Genomic DNA, 20,852 nt, shown 5'->3' on the forward strand with positions numbered 1-20,852 from the left:
GAAAACATAACATACCAACTCTTACAGCATGCAGCAATGGCAGTACCAAGAGGGAAATTTATAGCAATACAGGTCTACCTCAACAAACACAAAAAATCCCAAATAAGTAATCTTTACACCTAACAGAACTAGAAAAAGAAGAACAAACAAAGCCAAAAGTAGGCAGGAGAAAAATAATAAAAATTAGAGCAGAAATAAATGAAATAGACACTAAAAAAAAAACAGAAAGGATGAACGAAACTAAGACCTAGTTCTTTGAGAAGATAAGCAAAATTGACAAACTCTTAGCCATATTCGCTAAGAAAAGAAGAGAGAAGGCTCAAATAAATAAAATTAGAAATAGCAACAGATACCAAAGAAATACAAAGAATTATAAGAGATTGCTGTGAAAAACTATATGCCAACAAATTGGATAACCTAGAAGAAACGGATAATTCTTAGACTCATACAACTTCCCAAAACTGAATCAAGAAGAAATCAAGAATCTGAATAGACCAATCACAACCAGAGAGCTTGAAACTGTAACCAAAAACCTACCAAAAAACAAAAGTCCAAGACCAGATGGCTTCTCTGGAGAATTCTACCAAACATTCAAAGAAGATTTAATACTTATCCTTCTCAAACTATTGCTGATTATTGAAGAAGACAGGACACTTGCTAACTCGTTCTAGAAGATCAATGTTACCCTGATATGAAAACCAGACAAGGACAACACAAAAAAAGGAAAATTACAGGCTGATATCGCTGATGAACATAGATGGGGAATTCTCAAAGAACTAAAAATAGAAATACGATACAATCCAGCTGTCCCACTACTGGGTATTTATCTGAAGAACAAGAAATCAACAATACAAAGAGATTTATGCAACCCTATGTTCACCGCAGCGTTATCCATAATAACCAAGACATGGAAGCAACCCAAGTGCCCATCAGTGGATGAATGGATAAAGAAGATGTGGTATATATGCACAATGGAGTACTACTCAGCCATAAAAAAGACAAAATTATCCCATTTGCACAACATGGATGGACCTTGAGGGTATTACACTAAGCAAAATAAGCCAGATAGAGAAAGACAAACACTGTATGATTTCACCCATATGTGGAAGAAAAACAAACATGTGGATAAGGGGAACAGATTAGTGGTTACCAGAGGGGAAGGGGTAGATGGAGGGCAAAAGGGGTAAAGGGGCACATATGTATGGTGATGGATAAAACCTAGACTACTGGGGGTGAACACGATGCAGTTTATACAGAAACTAACATATAATAATGTATACCAGAAATTACAAAATATGACCTCAAAAAAATTTTTGTAATTCAAAAAGAAAAGTCAAAGGTCCAACAAGTATATAAATAAAAAGCTTCAGTTGAATTTGCACAGAGCCGTTGTGTCTAGCTGCATAGGTTGTGCCTTATACAGGGTGCTCAGCCAAGAGGACAGTGGGGCTAAAATTCAGCCTGCGCTCCGCTGGCAGAGACCAGGCCCTGATGCAGAGCTGCACCAAGTGGAAAAGGGGAAGCTGTTTATAAAGCACACAAAGATGCCTCTGATTGCCAAGCTTGAACCCAAGGGGCTGTCTCTGCACACCCCCAGTGGGGTTGCGTTTCCCGAACAGCACAAAGCACCATATGGGCCGCTGGCCCTGAATTTAGCCACCAGGGAGTAAATGGAGAGAATAGCATTTTAAATTTATGTGAAAGTTCTTTGGAAACTGCATAACACTCATCAGGTGTAAGGTGGGGCAGGCAGAGGTGATTCAGCAGCTGAGCAGGTGACAGGAGAAATTACACTGACCACAAACATTTTCTGCCTGACCCACAGCATGTAGCATCCACCTGACATATTCAGATAGCTGATGAACTCCTCTGTGGAAACCATGTGAGAGTGGACTAGCCAGACAGCACAGATGGGAGTGGGTGTGATGATTTATGAAAGTTCATTCTAGTGGCAAAATGCAGGGCAGATCTAGCCAGTGGGGAAGAGCCTGAGATAGAAGCACCTGGGCGAGTCTATCCTGACCTAACTGCGGAAACCCTTTGATCTTGCTGCTGCTTGACTTGGAGAAAACATCCGGCCCCAGGGATTCTCAAAGCCCACATAAGGCAAAACAAAGGGGAGGTTTTTGTAAAACTCAGCAGCACTGTGGCTGAGAGTAGATATCACAGTGCTACAAAACCCACAGAGCCCTGTACAAAAACTGCAAGGGTGAAGTGGCATTTCCCTTGAAAATCCTCAACCTGGCTACCGTGCCCCAGGGGATGAACACAGCAGGTGACCAGAAGAGGTGACACCTAGCTGCTGCCCTCGGGTGAAACTGGCATTTCAATAACCACATTTGGGGACTACAAAAAGACATTTCTTCAAAAACCATTCTTTGGCTTGATTCAGGTTGATTCTGTTGCAAAAGAGAGTTGTATGTGCCATCTCATACAGAATTCCTGAATCCAAATCTCTAGAGACATTTGCCTGAATGCTTCACTTTGCAGTTGGGAAGATGAACTCAAAGACACATTGATTTGTTTTTAGGCGATCACCAGCCGTAACTGTTCATTCTAATGCTGACTCTACCCCAAGTCAGTGATACCAGACCAGTACTTCACATCCTCCTGTCGCCTCTTGTTATGCACACATTACCTGCCCTTAAAGTAGCACTGGTAACTGTGAGGGCCTTGACTCTGGGATAGTCATGGATCCAAGACCCATCCCCTTGGTGATGCCAGTTTTCCAAGACTGAGAGTTACCTGTGGGTATAGGCAGTGAGAACAGTCTAAAACAATAGGAAGCAACCATTCAAGAACATCCTGAAGTGTTCTGGACTGGAAATGTTCACCATAGGAATATGTGCTCCAACCTACTCCTCTGAAAACAGCCTCCCAAAAGCAAATCCACCCCTATCTGCTGCTGATTAAATCATCAGGAACCAGTTGGACAAGCAACAAGTGCCATCCTTCCAGGAGCTGAGCCCGAAAGATCCTCCAGTCCTAAAGCTATTAGGAAGAACAAACGTGGGAGTGGTGCTGAGGTTTTTGTAAGGCCCCCAAGTACTGTGACGAAACCAAACTCTTCTTTGGAAAAGGAACCCGTCTGACTGTGGAACCAAGTAAGTAACTCACTTTTCTGCTTTTTGATGTTAAGGCATCCTCCATCTAAGGGGGCAGAAATGTCAGGAAAGTGAAATGAGTCATAATAGCACAAATATAGTGTCTAGGAGGACTTTGGGGAAGATGTGAACTATGGTTAATCCCCTCCAAAGAAACTGGGAGCAGGGTTGACTGTAAAAAAATAGACCTTAGGGGCTGTGAAAGAACCCACACAGCTCAGGAGAAACAGAAAATTCTGCCCAATCCATGGGATTCAGGGGAGGCTTTAGTGACCACAGAGTCACTGGCTCCACTCTCAGAGGAGGGTCAGGACTCACCAGGAACAATGTTGATCAGATTCCAGGGAATTCTACCAAGGTGTCTGCAGATATACATAACTCTGACCTTCCTTGGGCCAAACACACGCTCTTGGGAGAGCTCAAAACTGAACCAGCCTCCTGGACAGAGATGGCGAGGCCAGAGTAAGTGGGCCCTGGTGTCGCTATATTTCTCTTCAGAAGAAGGGAACCAGTTCCAGACATCTGTTTCTAATTGTTTGAGCTGCAAATGGAGCCTAGGTTACTAGCGAGGAAGCTGGAACATTCTGGTTCCCAGTGAGACCATATTCCAAGCAGAACAAAGTGAATGTGTGAGGCTTCCAGCTAAGAAATGCTTGAGTCTGTGGGACACAGCCAGGAATAGTTCCCTATGGAATCATGTGTTCCTCCTCCTCAGTCAGAGATATAGTGCCTCTCACTAATTAACTCCGATAAAGGAATCAATGCTAAAGTGTCAAAGGATTGTGCTCAACACAGATGCATCTTTGCGTGCCATTTAAGTGACATGTGAAATCAACCGTGCCTTGCTAAAAGAGAAGAGCAATCTCCACGTGGCAGTAGCTTCCAGTTAGATAGTGTGTATTAGTATTAAGCCAGTGAATGTAATAAACAAATACAAAACTCCATTTCAGAGGTCCTAGGGAAGTCTAGCAATGGGGTCAGTGGTCCCAATCTGCTGAGCTGGCTACTAGAAAAGTAACAGCACGCTCTGGCCAGACACCTTGGCATTCAGCTTGTGTTTTCCAACATAAGAGAAGGCTCCAGAGAGGTGGGGTGGAAGAGTGTGATGGGGTGGGCTCCTCTCAGAATAACAGGGGACAGGACAGTCCTAGGTGTATGATGTGAAGGAGGCGTGGAACTGAAGGCGCGGGAAGGGAAAAAAAGGAACACATACCAGGCATTGTCAGATCTCATACACCATGGGGAGAAGTGGGGCAGGGGCTTTGCTTCCAGAAAGAGATAGAGATCCAGAGGTGTGTTAGCAGAGTCAGGGCAGAGAAATTCAGACTTTTTTTTAATCATAGTAACATTTTGAAAAATCTGTTAATTCAGGCCCTTGCCTTTAGACCTCATTGGTTTTAAAATTTCTCACTCCAGTGTTTCCCCAAGTGTGGAATGCGTCAACACACAGTTTTAGATGGTATGTGGATAGACTATCTTTTCGTTTTAATTGTACTATCTTTTAATGGATATCAGAATAGTACAACTAGGTTGTCAAACCCATTGGATTTAAAGTTTCCTTTTAATTATGTTTTAAGTTAAAAAGTGAGCAAATTTAAAGAAAATTATTAAGCAAATTATATGACACATGGATATGACCAAAAAAACGAAAAGGAGATGTGATTAATTGAAGGTGGGAAACGTTGAGCTGGTGCATTTCCAAAATCCTTTGAAATGGAAAGTAAAGGAGAATCCAGAGAGGTCAGGATCCAGAATATCTCTCAACGGCGGCTTCTTTTTTAGCCTACCATTATTGAGTTGAAGAGGCATTGCTGCAAACCCAGGGCCTTTATCTCTCAGAAGCCTTCTTCCTTTTGATGCTTTCTTTCCTCAGGAGCTTCTTTCAAGTTCTTCCTTGCAGGGCTCCCAGGTAGCACAAAACTAACAAGACAGATCTACACAAACCCACAGCCCTAAATGCACCACACCTTTTAGCCCTCTGGATAGAGAAAACCTGGGGATGCCACTTAACTTCATAAAACAGAATCAGAAAGCAAGACAAAACAGGGTGAATAAGGTGCCACAATCTAAATGTGTGCTACTGACTGTGACAATGACAGGAGCTCAGAAAAGGGTCACAGTTGTCAGGAGCATCTTTATGAAAGTAGCCATGAAGTGGACTTAGGATAATGTGTACCAGGATATAGCACCATCATATCAATTAGCACTGTTTGAGCGCCTACTCTGTATCAGGCCACTGGACTCAGCATTTTATTCACGAATGTCATTTTATTCAGTTCTCGCAATGATCATGGGGAATTAGGCACTGTTACCTGCATTTTTACAGATTGAGAGGAGCTCCCCAAGATCACACAGCTTAGCAAAGTCAAAATTTGTGTTATCCGTCTGATTCCAGAATCAGTGTTCTTAAGCATTCTGCTCTTCTATCTGAATTACAGTTTGGGGCATGCATGGTGGTTTTCCTGCCTGGCCCAGCCTCCCCCTCAGGCCTCTAATGAGCTCCTTTCCAAGCTGCCTGCAGAGTCTGAAGCAATAGTTAGGCTGTTTCCCTTCCAGCCTCCAGCCTCACCACCGTCCTTCACCAAGGAAGGGCTCCTGCCCACAGACCAAAATCACTTGCCCAAAGAGGCATTTTCCTTCCCTGGGGGGAGCCAGGCAAGGCCCATCCCTCACTGAGGGACCCTAAACTCAGGAGGGTCCAGAAGTGATCAGAGCATCACCCCAAGAAAGAGAGTCCACAACATCCCAGGATCATCAGCGTGTTTCTGAAATTCCATGAGAGAACGTTTGCTTTCCCATCTGTGGCATTCCCTCTCACTCAGGATGAGCATCTCCCGGAACGGAGCCTTTGACCTGCAGTTCCCTCTGACTGAAACCATTTTCTCCCAGGCATTCACGCAGCTTTCTCCCTCTCCTTCTGCAGGTCTTTGCTCAAATGGCACTTCTAGTGAAGCCTTCCTCATTCCTCCTCTGTCATTGTGCAGTCCCCTCAGCCTGATTTACTTTTTAAAGCCCTCATCTCCACCTAAATGCTCATTTGCCATCTGTCTTCCTTGATCCATGAGGGCACGACTCTGAGTTGTTCCTTACTGTATCTCCAAATACATTGAATGCACTATAGGAATGTTTGTTGAATGAATGAATGAATGAATGAGTGAACAAACGACTGAATAAATGAATAACAAGACAAGTCAGCTGTGGTATAGGGCAAAAGGAAATAGAAATGAGAGCAAGCTAGGAACCTACAGAGCCAAGCCTGTGTCCCAGCTCTGTAACCTGTAGCAAGTCGCTGTCACTATATGTCAGGCACTCTTCTTGCTGTTGGGGGAATCAGTGTGAACAAAACAGACAGAAATTCATGCCTTACTGAAGCCTACACTGTAATGGCAAAAGACAGATGGTAAGCTAAATAAACAAATAAAATATATAGTATTTTAGGCAGTAATAAGCCCTGTGAAGGAAAATAAAGCAGAGACAGGGAATAAAGAGAACTGGTGGGAGGGAGCAGCGTGCAATTTTTAACAGAGGAGTCAGAGAAGGCCTCATTGGAAAGGTGACATTTGGGCAGAGGTCTGAGGGGGTGACAGAGTGAGCCATGCAGTTCTCCGGAGGGAGAGCACTTCCAGGCAGAGGGGACATAAGTGCTGCCTGGGGTGTGTGAAGGACAGTGAGGAGGACTGTGTGGCTGCAGGAAAGTGAGTGATGGGGAGAGAATTTGAAAATGAGGTCAGATTGGTAATGGGGCTACAGAGTGGGTGGCTTGTAGGCCACTGTAAGGCCCTGAGCTTTTGGCTTCGAACAGGAAGATTGGAGAATGGAGTGGAGGTCACCCCTGACCTAGAGAAAAGACCAAGGGAGACAGAAACCTGATTCCAGGCCTCACACAGAGCCCTAAGAAGATGGAGGGAACAGGATTCCCCCTCCCTCAGCAACCCCTCCCCACAATCCTGCCCCAGGGAGCTCAGCTTACTGTCGTGACAGTCCTCCTGCTTCAAGTAAAACTGATTTTCTCTGAGTCTAAGGCTGATAAACATTCTAATAATCACACCACAGTTTTCTAGTTTACAGATTGCTTCATCTACACCCTTTTGCTTAATCTTGCAACCTCCCGGTCTGAAGATATTACCCTCATTTTATAAAAGAGGCAAGGGAAGCCCAGGGAACTTCAGGACTTTGGCCACAATTACACAGCCAGTGAGGGACAGAGGGGAACTACATTTCAGGTTTTCTTTCTGCTTCACCTCTCTGAGGAGCACAGTCCATTTTAGTGATGCTCAGAGTATGATCTGCAGAACTTTATAGGCTGTGAACTGATCTGGAAACACCTATTTTCTCCCTGGTTTTTCTGAGTGACCCACAGGCCATCTCATAGACCCTGATTTTTTACATATGACAGAGGCAAACTTACCTGTCACTTCTCAGTGTGCATCATTAAAGCTTGCTAAAATTTGAAATTCATGAATATGTTATTAAAATGTGCTCAAGACTCTAATTCTATTTTATACTAAGAAGTCTGGCTGCTGCACCTTCCTTGGCCAGGATGCAAAGCTCTGACTGGATATGAAGCAGAATTCCTCGAGAAGGTGGAAATGAGTGGGGTACGTAATGCACTAGATCTTTGCCCCACCTGAGTGCAGCCCAAAGATTGCAAACCACTCCTCTATGACCAACACTCCACCTTTCTTTTCTCCTGATCAAACTGAGGAACTCCTTTCCAGTCTCTCTCCTTCGGAGCACAAATTCCATTTTAACATGGCAAAAGCCTAGATTTCTGTTTGACACGAGTCACCTGCTTTGTCCTGAAGGATGGCCCCAAGACTGAGGAGAAAAGAAGTTAGGCCAGATGAGACAGAAACTCCCGTCCGCTGGCATCAGGTGACTTAGCAACCGGGACAAGGGCTGCTGTACAAAGAAAGAAAGGCGATTTTTAGATTAGGTTTATCAGCTATGCCAAATCTATTTATTTTTGGCAAAGGACTCTATCTGGAGGTAGAACCACATAAGTGACCCGTTTTTCATTCTTTTGACCACTATATTTGGCAATTATCTCTGTTAAATATTTTCCCACGTCACTAGCTTGGGAAACACTTTTCAAGTTGTTGAAAAATCCCTTCAGCATGTAATTTAGCAAGGGATGGTTGAAGGAACAGAAACTGAGTTTCTGATAAGATCCAGCGTGGGGTGAGTGCTGCAGTAGTCTTCGCAATCCACTGTCCTTCCTGGAGAGTTTCCATCGTCTTCTGCCTCCCTGACTAACTTTAGAGAACCAGCTTCCGGAACACCAGTGTGCTCCCCATTTACAGATCTAGGCTATGACCAGACCTGCACTACAGTACATCTAGTAAATGTGAGGGGTCGTAGGGAGCATGTTAGACCAAGAATTCAGAGACCAAATTCCAGTCTTTCTCTCTGACTGACAAGCTCTTTGACTTAACTTCATGAACTCTAGTTTCCCCCTAACTAGACTGAATGATTTCCAAGGTGGCTTCCAACTTAACACACTGCAATCTTGATTATCATCCAGACCAATTTTTAGGTGCAATTCAGTAGGAAAAGCGAGAAAGTCCAATGGTGTGAGTGTCCCACAACCCAGTAGGAATGCTATGATTTAATGAAAAAAAAAACACTGGAAAAGAGTCCAAAGTCTCCCTATGCATCCATTAATTAGCCCTTGTGTGACCACAGAGATTTTGACAAGTGACAGCCGAAGCGCCTTCCAGTCCTATCATCTATTGCTCTGGTTCAATGGATGGAAATTGGAGTACAGAGACATGCAAGTGAGGCCTAGCTCAGCCACTCAGTGTCTTAACCACTCTTAGCTTCAGGGACTTCATCTGTAAGATGGACCTAATATCACCTCATGGAGTTTGTTACAATGTTTCTTGAGATAGCATAAACACAAGCTGTTTGTAAGCAGTAAAGTACTTATACAAATCATAGTCATCTACGATTGTTATGATCCTTTGGATAGACTCTAAGTCTTTTGCATCAATGGCTCTTGCTCCAACCATCATGTCCTTCCACCTCTACTGAGGCATAGTCCATTATGATTGACTTGAGCCGTATAATTACATTTATGCTGACAATAGCCATTTGGCAAGTCTCAGCAAAGCGAAAATGATTCCTTTCTCCCTGAGAAAATATGATCCTGAAGCAAGATCTGGGAGTAAGTAATGGTGTGTTGAGGAGAAAATAGCAGAAAACCTAGGGACTTCCTTAAATGTCAACACTTAGAAGATAACACACATCAAACAAGCTGCCAAAATAGATCTTAGATCTCAGAAACCCTTACAAAGTTCTGTGTCTCCAGTTACACTTGTTCTGCTCCACCCACCCCCTTCCAAAGAGAAGGACTAGACAGGGGGCACATAGGTGGCAAAGGTTTTTGTAATGACGTGTAAGGTGGTGTCCAACAGAAAAGCTCATCTTCGGAAGAGGCACTCAACTCATCGTGGAAGCAAGTAAGTGATGCATTTTACCATTTTACTCCAGCGTGTGTATTGCCTTGGAGTTTTTGTAGCATTGTCCTGAATGAATGGGGCTTCTTGGGCAGTCAGGAGGGGCAAAATTGGAAATCCAGTGTCTTTGTTGTTGTTGTTGCTGTTGCAAACAGTCAGGGTAAAACTTGGGGACAAATCCATTAGATTTTTCTTAAGAAAATGTTCTATGTATGCTTGGAAACTCTGTTCTGAGGACTAGTATTGATAAGTCTTCTACAACTGCCTAAATAAAACCCTTAGTCAGGTTTCTGGCTCCCTCATCAGGGACTGGGACCAGGGAAAAGGCAAGCTCTAGGTGAGGAGAGTGTCTCCACTGTTTATGAGGGAAGAGAGTCATGGCCAGGGTGTGGGAAGAGGGAAGAATAGAAAGAAGAAAAATGTACTGAAGAAGGAGTTAGACAAAAGACAGTCTTCTCTCCCTCCGATGACAAAAGCCAATCAAGCCTTTGTCTCTTTTTGCTGAGATCTTGCATTAAACCAACAGGCCTGGTTCAGGCTAAATGAAGCCCGAGGTCCCATCCTCGTCCAAGTCTGCCAAGGGCAGCTGTGTGCTCTCCTCCCCTTTAGATGTAACTCTGAGGGCTCTGCAGGGGGTTCAGGAGCCTACACCCAATTTAGAAATACATTCAGGACACTAGAGAATTATTGGTGTTCTACTGGAGACATTGTCCACTGATAATCTGTTCCAGTATTTGGAGATCCAGGGGCTATATTCAGGTAGTTTGGGTAGCTGCCAATAGTCAGTCACTGGGACCAGTCCTGAGAATAGTGTTTCAGAAGCTTCCCAAAATGCCAAGTCCAATGGGCAGGCAGGACCCCTTACATGGTTAGATTTTGATTTTGTTTATTTCAGAGAATATAAAGAAGTAGAGAAAGGTATGTGAATGTGGCCAGGCTATCTGACAGTCCTTAAAGTGACTGGTGGTATCAAATGGTCTCTGCCTCTCAGGGGGTAATATGAATTTACAGGGGTTCTTGATTGCCTGTTGCTTCCAGGGAAATAGAGGAATTTGGTGAGTTTTATTATCTTTGAGGGGAGAGAGACTAGACCAATGAAAAGAAGGAGGGAAACAGGATCATCTTATAGCTGATTGCAGCCTGATGGATGTTGGGCAAATTGCATCTGAGCAAAAAGTACTGTGTTTCATTTTCCGTTCAAATCATTTCCACTTGAAATTCAGAATTATCTGCAGTGTTAGAATTGAATCTCTGAGGTTGTGCCTTTGAAAGTCTTAGGAGAGAAAGAAAGAGATGACATTGATGCTTGGCCTCTCTGCCGGGACACTGACCCACGCTCCCCCGTCATACTCCGCTTGCTTCTCTGGTTTTCTCTTCCTGCAGTGATGGAGTGTACTATGATGATGCAAAGCTCAGGCAGGGGGAGTGAGAATTTCAAATCAGGGCCCCGATCCATAAAGTTTGGGCAGCAAATAATGGCCGTATACAACCGTCATTCCCTTTTGCCTAGTTCTAGGCCTAGACTCTTGATTTTTGGTGATGAGACAGAGTAATCTATATAGTCTTTAAATTCTATTTCACATGATTACTCTATCCTCCTGAGACTTGTATCTAGATCCAGAGTCAGGATAAATTATAAAACAAAAATAAGTGATCCAAAGCAAGCACTGGCTTCTCTGACCTGAATCCATGACACATGGCACCCCTGGGACCCCCTGTCAGCTACCAATTTCTTGTTCAACACTCAGGTTCTTAGAAAGTCTTTCACTGGTCTCAGGGAATTAGAAAGCAGATTCATTATTATTGTGATACTCAGTCTGAGTGATGGGGGAGAAATTAGATTTCTAATCAAAAAGTAGTATATGACCCAAGAGAAGGGAACCAGAATATGAGAACAAGACCTGTATCTAAACCCTCCTTGGCCTAACATTCATTATAAAAAATGTTAATGTTCAGTGCCCCATCCCTACTCCCAAGCTATTGTGTTCTTCTTGGAGAGCCCTCCCAAGAAACTGGGAGTTAAATTTTCCATCTTGAAGGCAGTTATTGGTCAACTGTCACCCGTCACCCTCTCTCTTGCTCTGTCTCAGCCCTGTCCCCTGTCCCAGTGCTCCTCAGCTGGAGATTTCATGCTCACATCCTTATTCAACAGTTAAACTATTATTAGCTTCAAAGGGCACTGAGACCCCATGCACTCGGCCCCCTGATCTTATCAAGGGCAGCTTTGTAGTTCTCTGAGCTGTGGGGTCTCTAGGCTGGGATGCAGACTGGGGTGGCAGAGCACAGATGTTCTAGCCCAGGCCCCAGAGCCAGCCCCAGGATGGTTACCTGTGAGGCATCATCACAATGTGCTCCTGGGACACCAGACAGATATTTTTCGGAGCTGGCATCAAACTCTTCGTGGAGTCCCGTGAGTTGATTTTTTTTCCCTATATTTCTAGGGATAAACTGAGTCCTGGGACTGGGGTTGCCATCCAGTTTATGTTACTTGAGAAAGTATAACTAGGAGATGGAATAGTATAGATGTAGTGTGGGTCAGAGTAGACATCAGGCTGAGTCGCTGAAGTAGCTCTGTAACTATTTTTATTTTTAAAAAACATATATTAAAACTAAAGCTCACACATTTCTGAAATCTTCAGAGCAACTCAGAAAACACAGAGAGGTCTGGAATAATTATACTAAAAGTTGGAGTATATGGGTGCAGGACAGGCAGTGGCAGGGTCACTTTGGCTCAAATGCTCCAGGAAGTTGCTTCATCCTTGCGCATATCTTTGGCTAAGCTGACTGTTAGTGTGCCTGCCTCACTGCAACCTGAAACCAAACTTCCTGCAGCTTGGAAGACTCAGGAGAGAGGTGGTTAACCCGGTCAGAGTAATCAAGCAAACTTATATTTCAGTGTTCAAATTAAATCCCATATTGGCAGAGATCCTTGAAATTGTGAGTGACATGGGTTATAGTTGTTGCAATTTTTAGGGAACCAGTAGGACTCTCTATGAAAATCTAAAACATAGACCATTTCCAAGTTTATGAATTAAGAAAGACTGTTCAGGAAAGGTAGACACTTCCTTTTGTATTGTTTACCAGCACATAACCTTAGTATTGGATTGGTAGCCATAAAAAGAGAAAGTCTGAAAATAAAATAATTGTCCATACAAACAGCACTTTGAAATATATGTTGAAATGTAATTACTTTTGTGGACCAAGAAGAAAGACTGGAAATTCTCAAAAGATAAACAATTATATCTTTAATTTAAATTTGGGACTACAATAGCGCAAATTTTATACAACTTCAAATTTTGGTTTAAATCAAATATAAAATAGACTAGGTTGCATATGGCAACTATATTGAAAAATGTTCAGTTGAGTCAGACAGCCTTTTCTTTGGTTACTATGATATCTAAAAAATGGATTTGACCATAGAGAAAGGAGGATGACTATTGAGTCCTCATGACAATGATAATGGGGGAGCCGGGGCTGTGAAAAAGAAGGAGATTTGGATGAATAAATGAAGTATAATGTTTAAAAAAAAATGGATTTGATAAAACACTGTGCTTTCAAAAAATTGTTTTGAACAGATAGACATGAATTGAGAAAGAGGGTCTGAGAAAAATTACTTACCAAATTAGTGCATTCTGCTCTATCTGAAATGCTGACTAACAGATTCGGAGCTCAATAGCATAAGTGTGCTATGACCTTCGTTAGACATCTGCCGTGTCAGCTATATTATATTGTTCAACTTCTTCAAAACAAGTCTCTCTAGAGCAAAGTGATCATTGACAACTGCCTTTGATTTTAGATTTTAAAATCCCAAGCAAGCCTTAATTATCTAACTAAATCAGACTAGGATTGGGTCATACTCTTAAGTAGCCAAGGAGATAGGACTGTTTTGTTTTTGTTCTTTAATGGACTGGTTTCATTTCTTTAAAATTCATAACACTCTTGAAAATCAACTGGAATACATCTCAAACCAAAGTCAGTATAGTAAGCAAGAAATGAGGCAGTTCTGAAGGGAGGTGAATGAGCAAAACATGTGGTTTCCAAGCCGTTACTGCTGGGGTTATCAGCGTCTGTTATCAGTGGCTTCAGCTATGCCAGGAAACAAAACAATGAAGGTTTTCTCACATCAGTTGAAAGCAGGTTCCAGGAGAGCCCTTTGAAAAATCCCCAGTCTTCCTCTTTGTCTAGAGCTATGGTCAAAAACATAAGGAACCAGATTCTAAGGAATGAGTTTTCTACCCTGAGTGACTGGAACAGAATTCAGTCTTTTAGCTGAGTTTCCCAGCAAAGAAAAAAAATGGAGAATTAACACGGTAATGCTGAGGGAGCTTCTCTGAACAGCCAATTCCCCAGGAAAGTCCTGGTGGGCCAAGTTCCATTTACAAAGTGCTGACCAGCAGGAACTTCCTCACCAGAAATCCCTCCCTCTCAGTCAGATATACCAACTGATCTGCCTCCAGCTTTACTACCACTAGCTTCACAGCTGAAGCCCAAATCCAGATTCAAGATAGAGCACTAGAAAAATCACTCTGTTTACACTTTCATTACCAAGACTTTTTGTTTAGCAATACCTTATGTCTTGATGGTAGACCATAGTAAATAAAAGTACGCTGGAATTCAACATTTTTAATTTGATGCCAAAAAGCCAAACTCACCTAAGTTTTTAAATACTAAGAGCCATATTCACACGAGCAATTAATATTGAAAAATCACCAGTTTAACTTCTGATTGGAAATATATCCACATCACCATTCACATGTTGGTTCTCTTTCCTGATTTCAGGTGTTTTCAGGGCTCTTTTCTCGGCGGGTATCTAAAGGTAGCCTGAGAATCAAAGTCTCTGTGGACACAAAATTTATCACAGTTTAGAAACTTCAATAAGGTGCAATGGGAAAGAATCATTACTATTTCCCTCAAAACTTGAAGACTTGTGGTTTTAAGGAAAGAAAGAGATGCATACACAGAGTAGCCGACAGAGGCAGTCCATGGTGAGGTGTGAAAGGAAAAAAGGCCAGGAGGAGACCCAATTATTGGGACCAACATTCCACATTTCTGCTTAAAATAAAACAAGAAATGGGCTTAAACTAGTTTTATGTCAATGAGGACTTCCTGAGTTTGATAGTGGTTATTCTTTGATTAAAGACTCAAAGGAAACTGTAGGAAGCCCTTACAAAAGAATAAGGATTCACCTAAAGGCAGAGAGATGTACCACTTAACTTCAGCAGATTGCTTCCAGTCCATAAAATGGGCGTGACACCCTGAAGTGACCCCAACACTGCCATCCTCAGAGCATTTGAGCCAGTTATAGTAGCCCTTCTCAGACCCTTGATTCTTTAACTGACATAATACAAAGCATGAGCACCTGCCCTGATCTCCCTCCAAGGGCTCATGCATTCAAAATAAACCAACCAATGCAGACAGATATTCAACCTGACCTCGATTGTCCAGAGAATTCACTAATAAAACATAGACACCTGAAACTCAGGTGATCCAGAAGCTTCTTTGTAGTTGTTACTTTCCATCTCTGCTCCCAGCTATATCTCTTAGCAGCTCCTAACTAGAAGCCAAACTGACTGCCTTTCATTTCTTCACCCCTTGGCCATCCATTCATGAAGGTGCTAACAAGCCCATGTCACTAACAGGATGCAGGAAAGTCTGGATTGTAATGTTTGGCCCCAGGGGAATTGAGGTAAACACCATTGTTTAACTCTCCCATGTTATGAATAATCATCTCAAGAAATAAACTGATTATATTTGCAGGGAGTCAGCCTGTTGCCAAACCATCTGTTTTCATCATGAAAAATGAGACGAATGTCGCTTGTCTGGTAAAGGATTTCTACCCCAAGAATATAAAAATAAGCTTTGACTCACCCAAGACAATAAAAGAATTTGAGCCTGCTATCGTCGTCTCTCCCAGTGGGAAGTACAGTGCTGTCAAGCTTGGTCAGTTTGAAGATCCAAATTCAGTGACATGTTTAGTTCAACATGAGAATGAAAGGTTTAACTCCACGTACTTTGAAAAAAGTCAAAGAAGGTCAAAGAGAAGTTCAGGTACGTCATATATGGGCTCAATGGTCTGGAATTGTGGGGAAGAAAAGTTGAGGGAAAGGGAAGTTGGACATGTAAACTCTTGACAGATCATTCTCAATATGGCATCATGCTGGACACAAGACTTAGGCCCAACGATAGCCTGTCATTGGCTGGGAATTGAATTCTCTGCATCCCTGAGCTGGAATCTAAGATGAAACCCACTGCACTTCATCCTCATCTCGCCTCTTCACCAACCAATGTCTCCTTCATACTAATGACTATCCTACTACTATATTCTGGAGTCGAAAATCCATGTGCAGTCTAATCTAGTGTGGATGCCAAAACAAAGGTCAGCCCACCCTATCATGGGGTTAGGAATCCTAGTTCTTCCTACAAATTAGAGGCATAGCTGGAAGTGGGTCTCATGGTATAAGGAAAAAAGCCCAGGAGAGGAAGTATGTTGACTATGCAAATAGCTATATGACCTTAACCAAATCACACCTCTGATCCTCAGTTTACTTACTTAAAGTCTCCTCTAGTGTTAAAACCTGAAATCCTTTGAGCCTCTTGGTTGCCTGTGTAACCCTGACCACTGCTGTTTGCTCCAGGTGATCCCGAACCAATGAAACATGAAAACTCAAATAAAACTTCAGAGATCTGCCACGAACCCAAAGGTTAGTTGAAATCAAAGGGCCAACTTCAGAATTGAGAGTTTAAGCAAACTCTGTAATTGTCGGCTAGGGCCAAAAATCATCAGATTTCAAAAGAAAATGAAAAACATATCTGAGCCCAGTTGGTTCCTTCTGAATCTCCTAGCAGAGCTTGCCTGGCTGTAAGCACAGTTTTCCAAAGCTTGCCTATTTGGGTGTGAGCAGGAGCCTTAGGTCTCTGAGGACTGTCTGCCACCAAGCTGGGCTTCAGACCAGAAGAATAGTGGTGATCCAGGGCAGGCTGTTGTCAGTATTGTGGGCCCAGTTTCTGGAAGGGAATTTAGGTTCTCGCTGAAGCCAACATCTTCACTCTCATCCCACCACAGTTCACGCCGAGAAGGTGAACATGCTGTCCCTCACAGTGCTGGGGCTCCGAATGCTGTTTGCCAAAAGTGTTGCCATCAATTTTCTCTTGACTGCCAAGTTATTTCTCTTTTAAGGTAAGAATTAGCTGTTTTTTATTTCTCCCTCCACCCAAACTATGCTATACATGAAGAGAAGGAGTTTAGGAATGGGAAGAGACCAAGAAGCACTGAGAAGGAAAGACATATTGCGATTTAATGGGGTGGGCCGTTTCAGATACTCAGGGTAACATCTCATCTCCTGTTATCCTTTTATTTCAAGCCAGACTCATAACCCATTATGTAGTGTAATGTAATACCAGCCAATAACCCACCTCCACCCCATGAGCTAAAATAATGGGAGATAAATAAGGAGAAATAGTTTTCTTTACTTGATATGTTGTTTATCTGGCCAAGGGGCCATGGGTTATTTGCAAGGCCATCAGTAAAGCTTCATCTGAAGAATATTCACTGGGAGCAGAATCTGTCTTGGCCCAGACAAAGAGGATGCCAGCTCCCAATCCTTTATCATAGGACTCCATGTGTAGATAGCCTATCTTTGGGTTGAACCTATGCCCCCATTAGTAGTGAACAGCCCACTACTAGCTACTCAGGGTGAATATGAAGTAGAGGTTGAGACATTAGTTATTTGCCTGTTACTTGCATTCCCTCTTCAGGTAATCTTAGACATGAAATTCAAACCAGAGCCTAGGGTTGCCTATGAAGCTCCTTCTCCAATACCCTAAATACTCCTCAGTTCCAGCTCATGATCTGGGTACAGCCTTAGATTTGGAGTGTTGGACTGATCCAACCCAGTCTGCAAGCACACCTAGTCATTCCCCAACAAGTGACTCTTTACTAACCGTCCTAAGGACACAGGCAGTATGGCTGTATTAAAGGAGCATGACAGTAGGAGTCCGAAGATCTGGGTTTTGGTCCTGACTTTGTCACTAACTCACTGTGTTACCTTAGCCAGGTTGCTTCACCTCTCTGGGTCTAGGTTTTTGCATCTGTAAAACAAAGGAGTTAAGAATAACTAAAGGAGAGCAAATGGGTTTCATGATTTGTGCCAACATTGATAACCTGATATTGACCGGCTGAACTATTGCCGTGTGTAGAAGGGAAACATGCCACGATAGATTAGTGACGTCTGCAATGGTACAGCCACAGTATGCACTGGCCATCCCAGACTACACGACTGCGATGATTTCCTCCAGCACTGACGGACTATGATTCTATAACAACTCTGACAATTTTCCTTCACTTGCAGGCTAACTGGCATGAGAAGATTATACTCCCTGAAAGAAACCAAAAGCTACAGAAGTGCTGTCTCCTAGGCTTCCAATTTCTTGGGGATTCAAGTGGACCTGTCTCGGCCTTGCTTAAAAGACTGCTACCCAAACCAGTTTTCCTGTGAAGGCAACAAACCCAGCTCATCCTGCAGCCTAGTGGAGAGACAAAGTCCAGGGGAGTGAGGTTAATAGTCCTAACTGCTTTCTATGCTGCTTTAAAAAGGGATATAGAGATATAAAGGGATATGGGGCTCATTTTTTTGTTCCTACAACTGATATGCTTTGAAAGTTATGTTTTGTTCCTTTGACTTTCTTTTGCCTCTAGAAGTAGAAAGTGGGAGCCAACGGGTTCCCAGCTCCATTCTCCAAGAGGAAAACAGACCCTGGAGGAAGGAGAGCAGGTGTCCTTTACCTAAATATGAAAGGCTCTGCTCAATCCAGCACTAGATTTGCCCCAAATTGGCATCTTGTCCACAAAAGCACTTTCTGTCTTAGTACTTTATAACAAAATTACCTTTGACTTCCCTGATACTCTCCAAGTAGGGAATGGAGTTTCTAAATTCTCATCTAAATTAACTCCCCAAGCTGTTAGCAGAGAGCAGAGTAAAACACAGAGGAAATGCACTCCTTTCTCTTAATTGATTTAACAAACACGAATTACTGCCTCTATGTTCCAGGCACTGTGCTGAGGATGCAAAGATAGATAAGACATGGGCCTTGCTTTCAAGAACTCACTGTGCAAGTGTTTACGGAGGGAGAGATAGGAGTGAGACTTCTAGATTTCCCCTGTAAAAACAATATCTTTCTATCTTTTGCCTACCAGTCTGTGAACTGGGAGTTTGAAGTCACTGGACATTGACTTTTGCCTGGGCCTCTGGTGTTGACAGTTTTCTGGCTGTTCTTCTCCAATGCTGCCTGTTGCGTTTATTAAAGTGCATTGTATGTGCCTCACCTCTGGCTTTACTCATTGTAGGCCACCGCAAGGGTAAAGTGGGCCCCATAAGCTCAATGTTAGTCAGACAAAAGCCATACTGAGCTTAAAGGTCACACGGCCGCTTCCTGAGCCCCCAGCCCACAGGCTCCTGCCTTGGGACTCAGCACTCATTTCCTGCTGTTGCTGTGGCTGATACAGCAGTAACAACAGCAGTGCCCCAAATGTGGCCAGTAAGTTCTGCCACTCCACCTCAGCAAGGCCACAGCTTTTCCCAGGTGCACCCATGCAGGTAGCAGGGCTCTAGCAACCCAGGATTGTGGTTTCCTCGGCACCTAACATGGGGTGTCAAGTGGGGCATTATGAAGTTACAAGTGAAAGAGCAGCCATCACCAACAGCTCCCCCTGCCTTTGCCATCTGCAAATTCCCACATGATGTCTTCACAGCACAAACCAAAGAAAGGAGGCAGTAACACTATGAGTCAACTGCTTTAGAACATTCTAAATGGGTAAGCCAGGTCCATCCATGGAAAAATCATTAAAAGATTTCATACAACTTCACCTTGTGTTCCTAAAACATTCATATCTGTTACCTTGGGCCACATTAGAATGTTTCTCTGAAGTTGCTAAGAACAAAAAGATCACATCCTCATTTTTCAGATGGAAAAAAATGTATCCCCCGCCCCACACACACAAAAGATACGTACTTTGTCCAAAGTCATTTAACGAGGCAGGGATATCGCTTAGAGCGGAACCAAGTTATCAAAGAATGCCAGCCCCAAATTCCTTCTACTAGAGCTGATTGCATCCTCAAAAGAAGGCAAGGTGGTGCATGGAAGTTCAGCTGGACTAAACTTCAGGATTGTCCTATGTTTAGCATGTGAACGAGCCTCCCTCTGGCCCACCTTGCTCATCAGAAAAAGACATCCTAGCATTTTACAGGACCGTGAATTTCTTCTACAGAAAGGAGCTTCCAGAAAAGATTTAAGGTAGGAGCCAGAGGGGATTGCAGCTGCCTTCAAGTCTGGGGACTCCCCTGCTGTGGATAGTTTTCCAGAGCTTTCACCTGCAGCATCTCATTTAAGTCTCGGGGAGACTGTTGCACATTCAGAAGGCAGCACAACAGAAGGCCCGGGAGGCTGAGTCATTTGTCCAAGGCCTTTTGTTCCCTCGCCCAGTTCTTTCCATCCTCTCTATCGTGACTGCTCTTCACCACCTGTTCTGAAGCCCAGGTGAACTGCTGCCCAAACCGCCTCCTGATAAAGCCTCCTGGGGGCAGCTGCAGGAGAGAGCCCTAGAAGGGCAGCGCAGCACCCCTGGCTCTGTCGTTCACCAGCTATCTGACCTTGGAAACACCTCTCACTTCTCTGGGCTTCAGTTTATTCCCTATAAAATAATGCCTAATCCTTCTACTTTTTCTAAGATTACATCTACTCACTCTAATATCCGTTGTATGACAGAGGATTCAATAGAAGTAGACGAAGGAGGGGCCGATTCCAGGGGCTGAGGGTGTATCTATTTTGACATCACATAGCTGGTCTCCCTGGAGGTAATTATCTCCCCTGGAGACATCACTGAGTCCAAACGCAGCAATTTTGAAGCTAGGATTTTGAGATTGACAGACAACTTTCTGGGAATATCTCAATGCTCTTTAGTGAAAGAAAACCAGTTCTGCAAGTAAAATAACTAAAATGGAGGTGTCAAAGAGAATCCAGGAGAAATAAAGTGCCTGCACAACAAGAAGCAGAAGAAAGGTAAATTAGGTAAATTTTTGTTTAAGTAAATAACTTTGTGTCTAATTTGATTCTTAAAAAAGAAAACAGACCAGTTCACAATGATGGATAAATGACAGAGACTGAAATAAAGCTACTTCTGATGGTCTCTCCTTAGATCGGCTCTTCACCGGCACCATTCTGATACCCTCACAGCACACGCCACACATACTGGTCACATCCCTCTCTGTATCAGGTGCCACCTGGATGCTGGGGA

At 43.3% G+C, this 20,852-nt stretch overlaps 1 long non-coding RNA gene and 2 gene segments (V, D, J or C); 2 read left to right on the top strand and 1 right to left on the bottom strand.

The window, feature by feature from the left end:
* The window catches only part of LOC103543748 (T cell receptor alpha chain MC.7.G5-like), a 440,107-nt gene that overhangs the window by 336,601 nt on the left and 82,654 nt on the right, over window positions 1-20,852 (top strand).
* Window positions 1-20,852, bottom strand: part of LOC139077692 (uncharacterized) — a 101,034-nt gene that overhangs the window by 27,587 nt on the left and 52,595 nt on the right. The gene's annotated exons all lie outside the window — the stretch shown is intronic.
* On the top strand, window positions 11,598-18,883 carry LOC103560890 (T cell receptor delta constant-like). The segment is given in 5 exon segments: window positions 11,598-11,972; window positions 15,320-15,610; window positions 16,198-16,263; window positions 16,626-16,739; window positions 17,911-18,883. Coding segments are annotated over 4 exon segments (534 nt in total).

This window comes from Equus przewalskii, chromosome 1 (assembly GCF_037783145.1).
Source record: "Equus przewalskii isolate Varuska chromosome 1, EquPr2, whole genome shotgun sequence".
NCBI classification, from domain to species: Eukaryota; Metazoa; Chordata; class Mammalia; order Perissodactyla; family Equidae; genus Equus; species Equus przewalskii.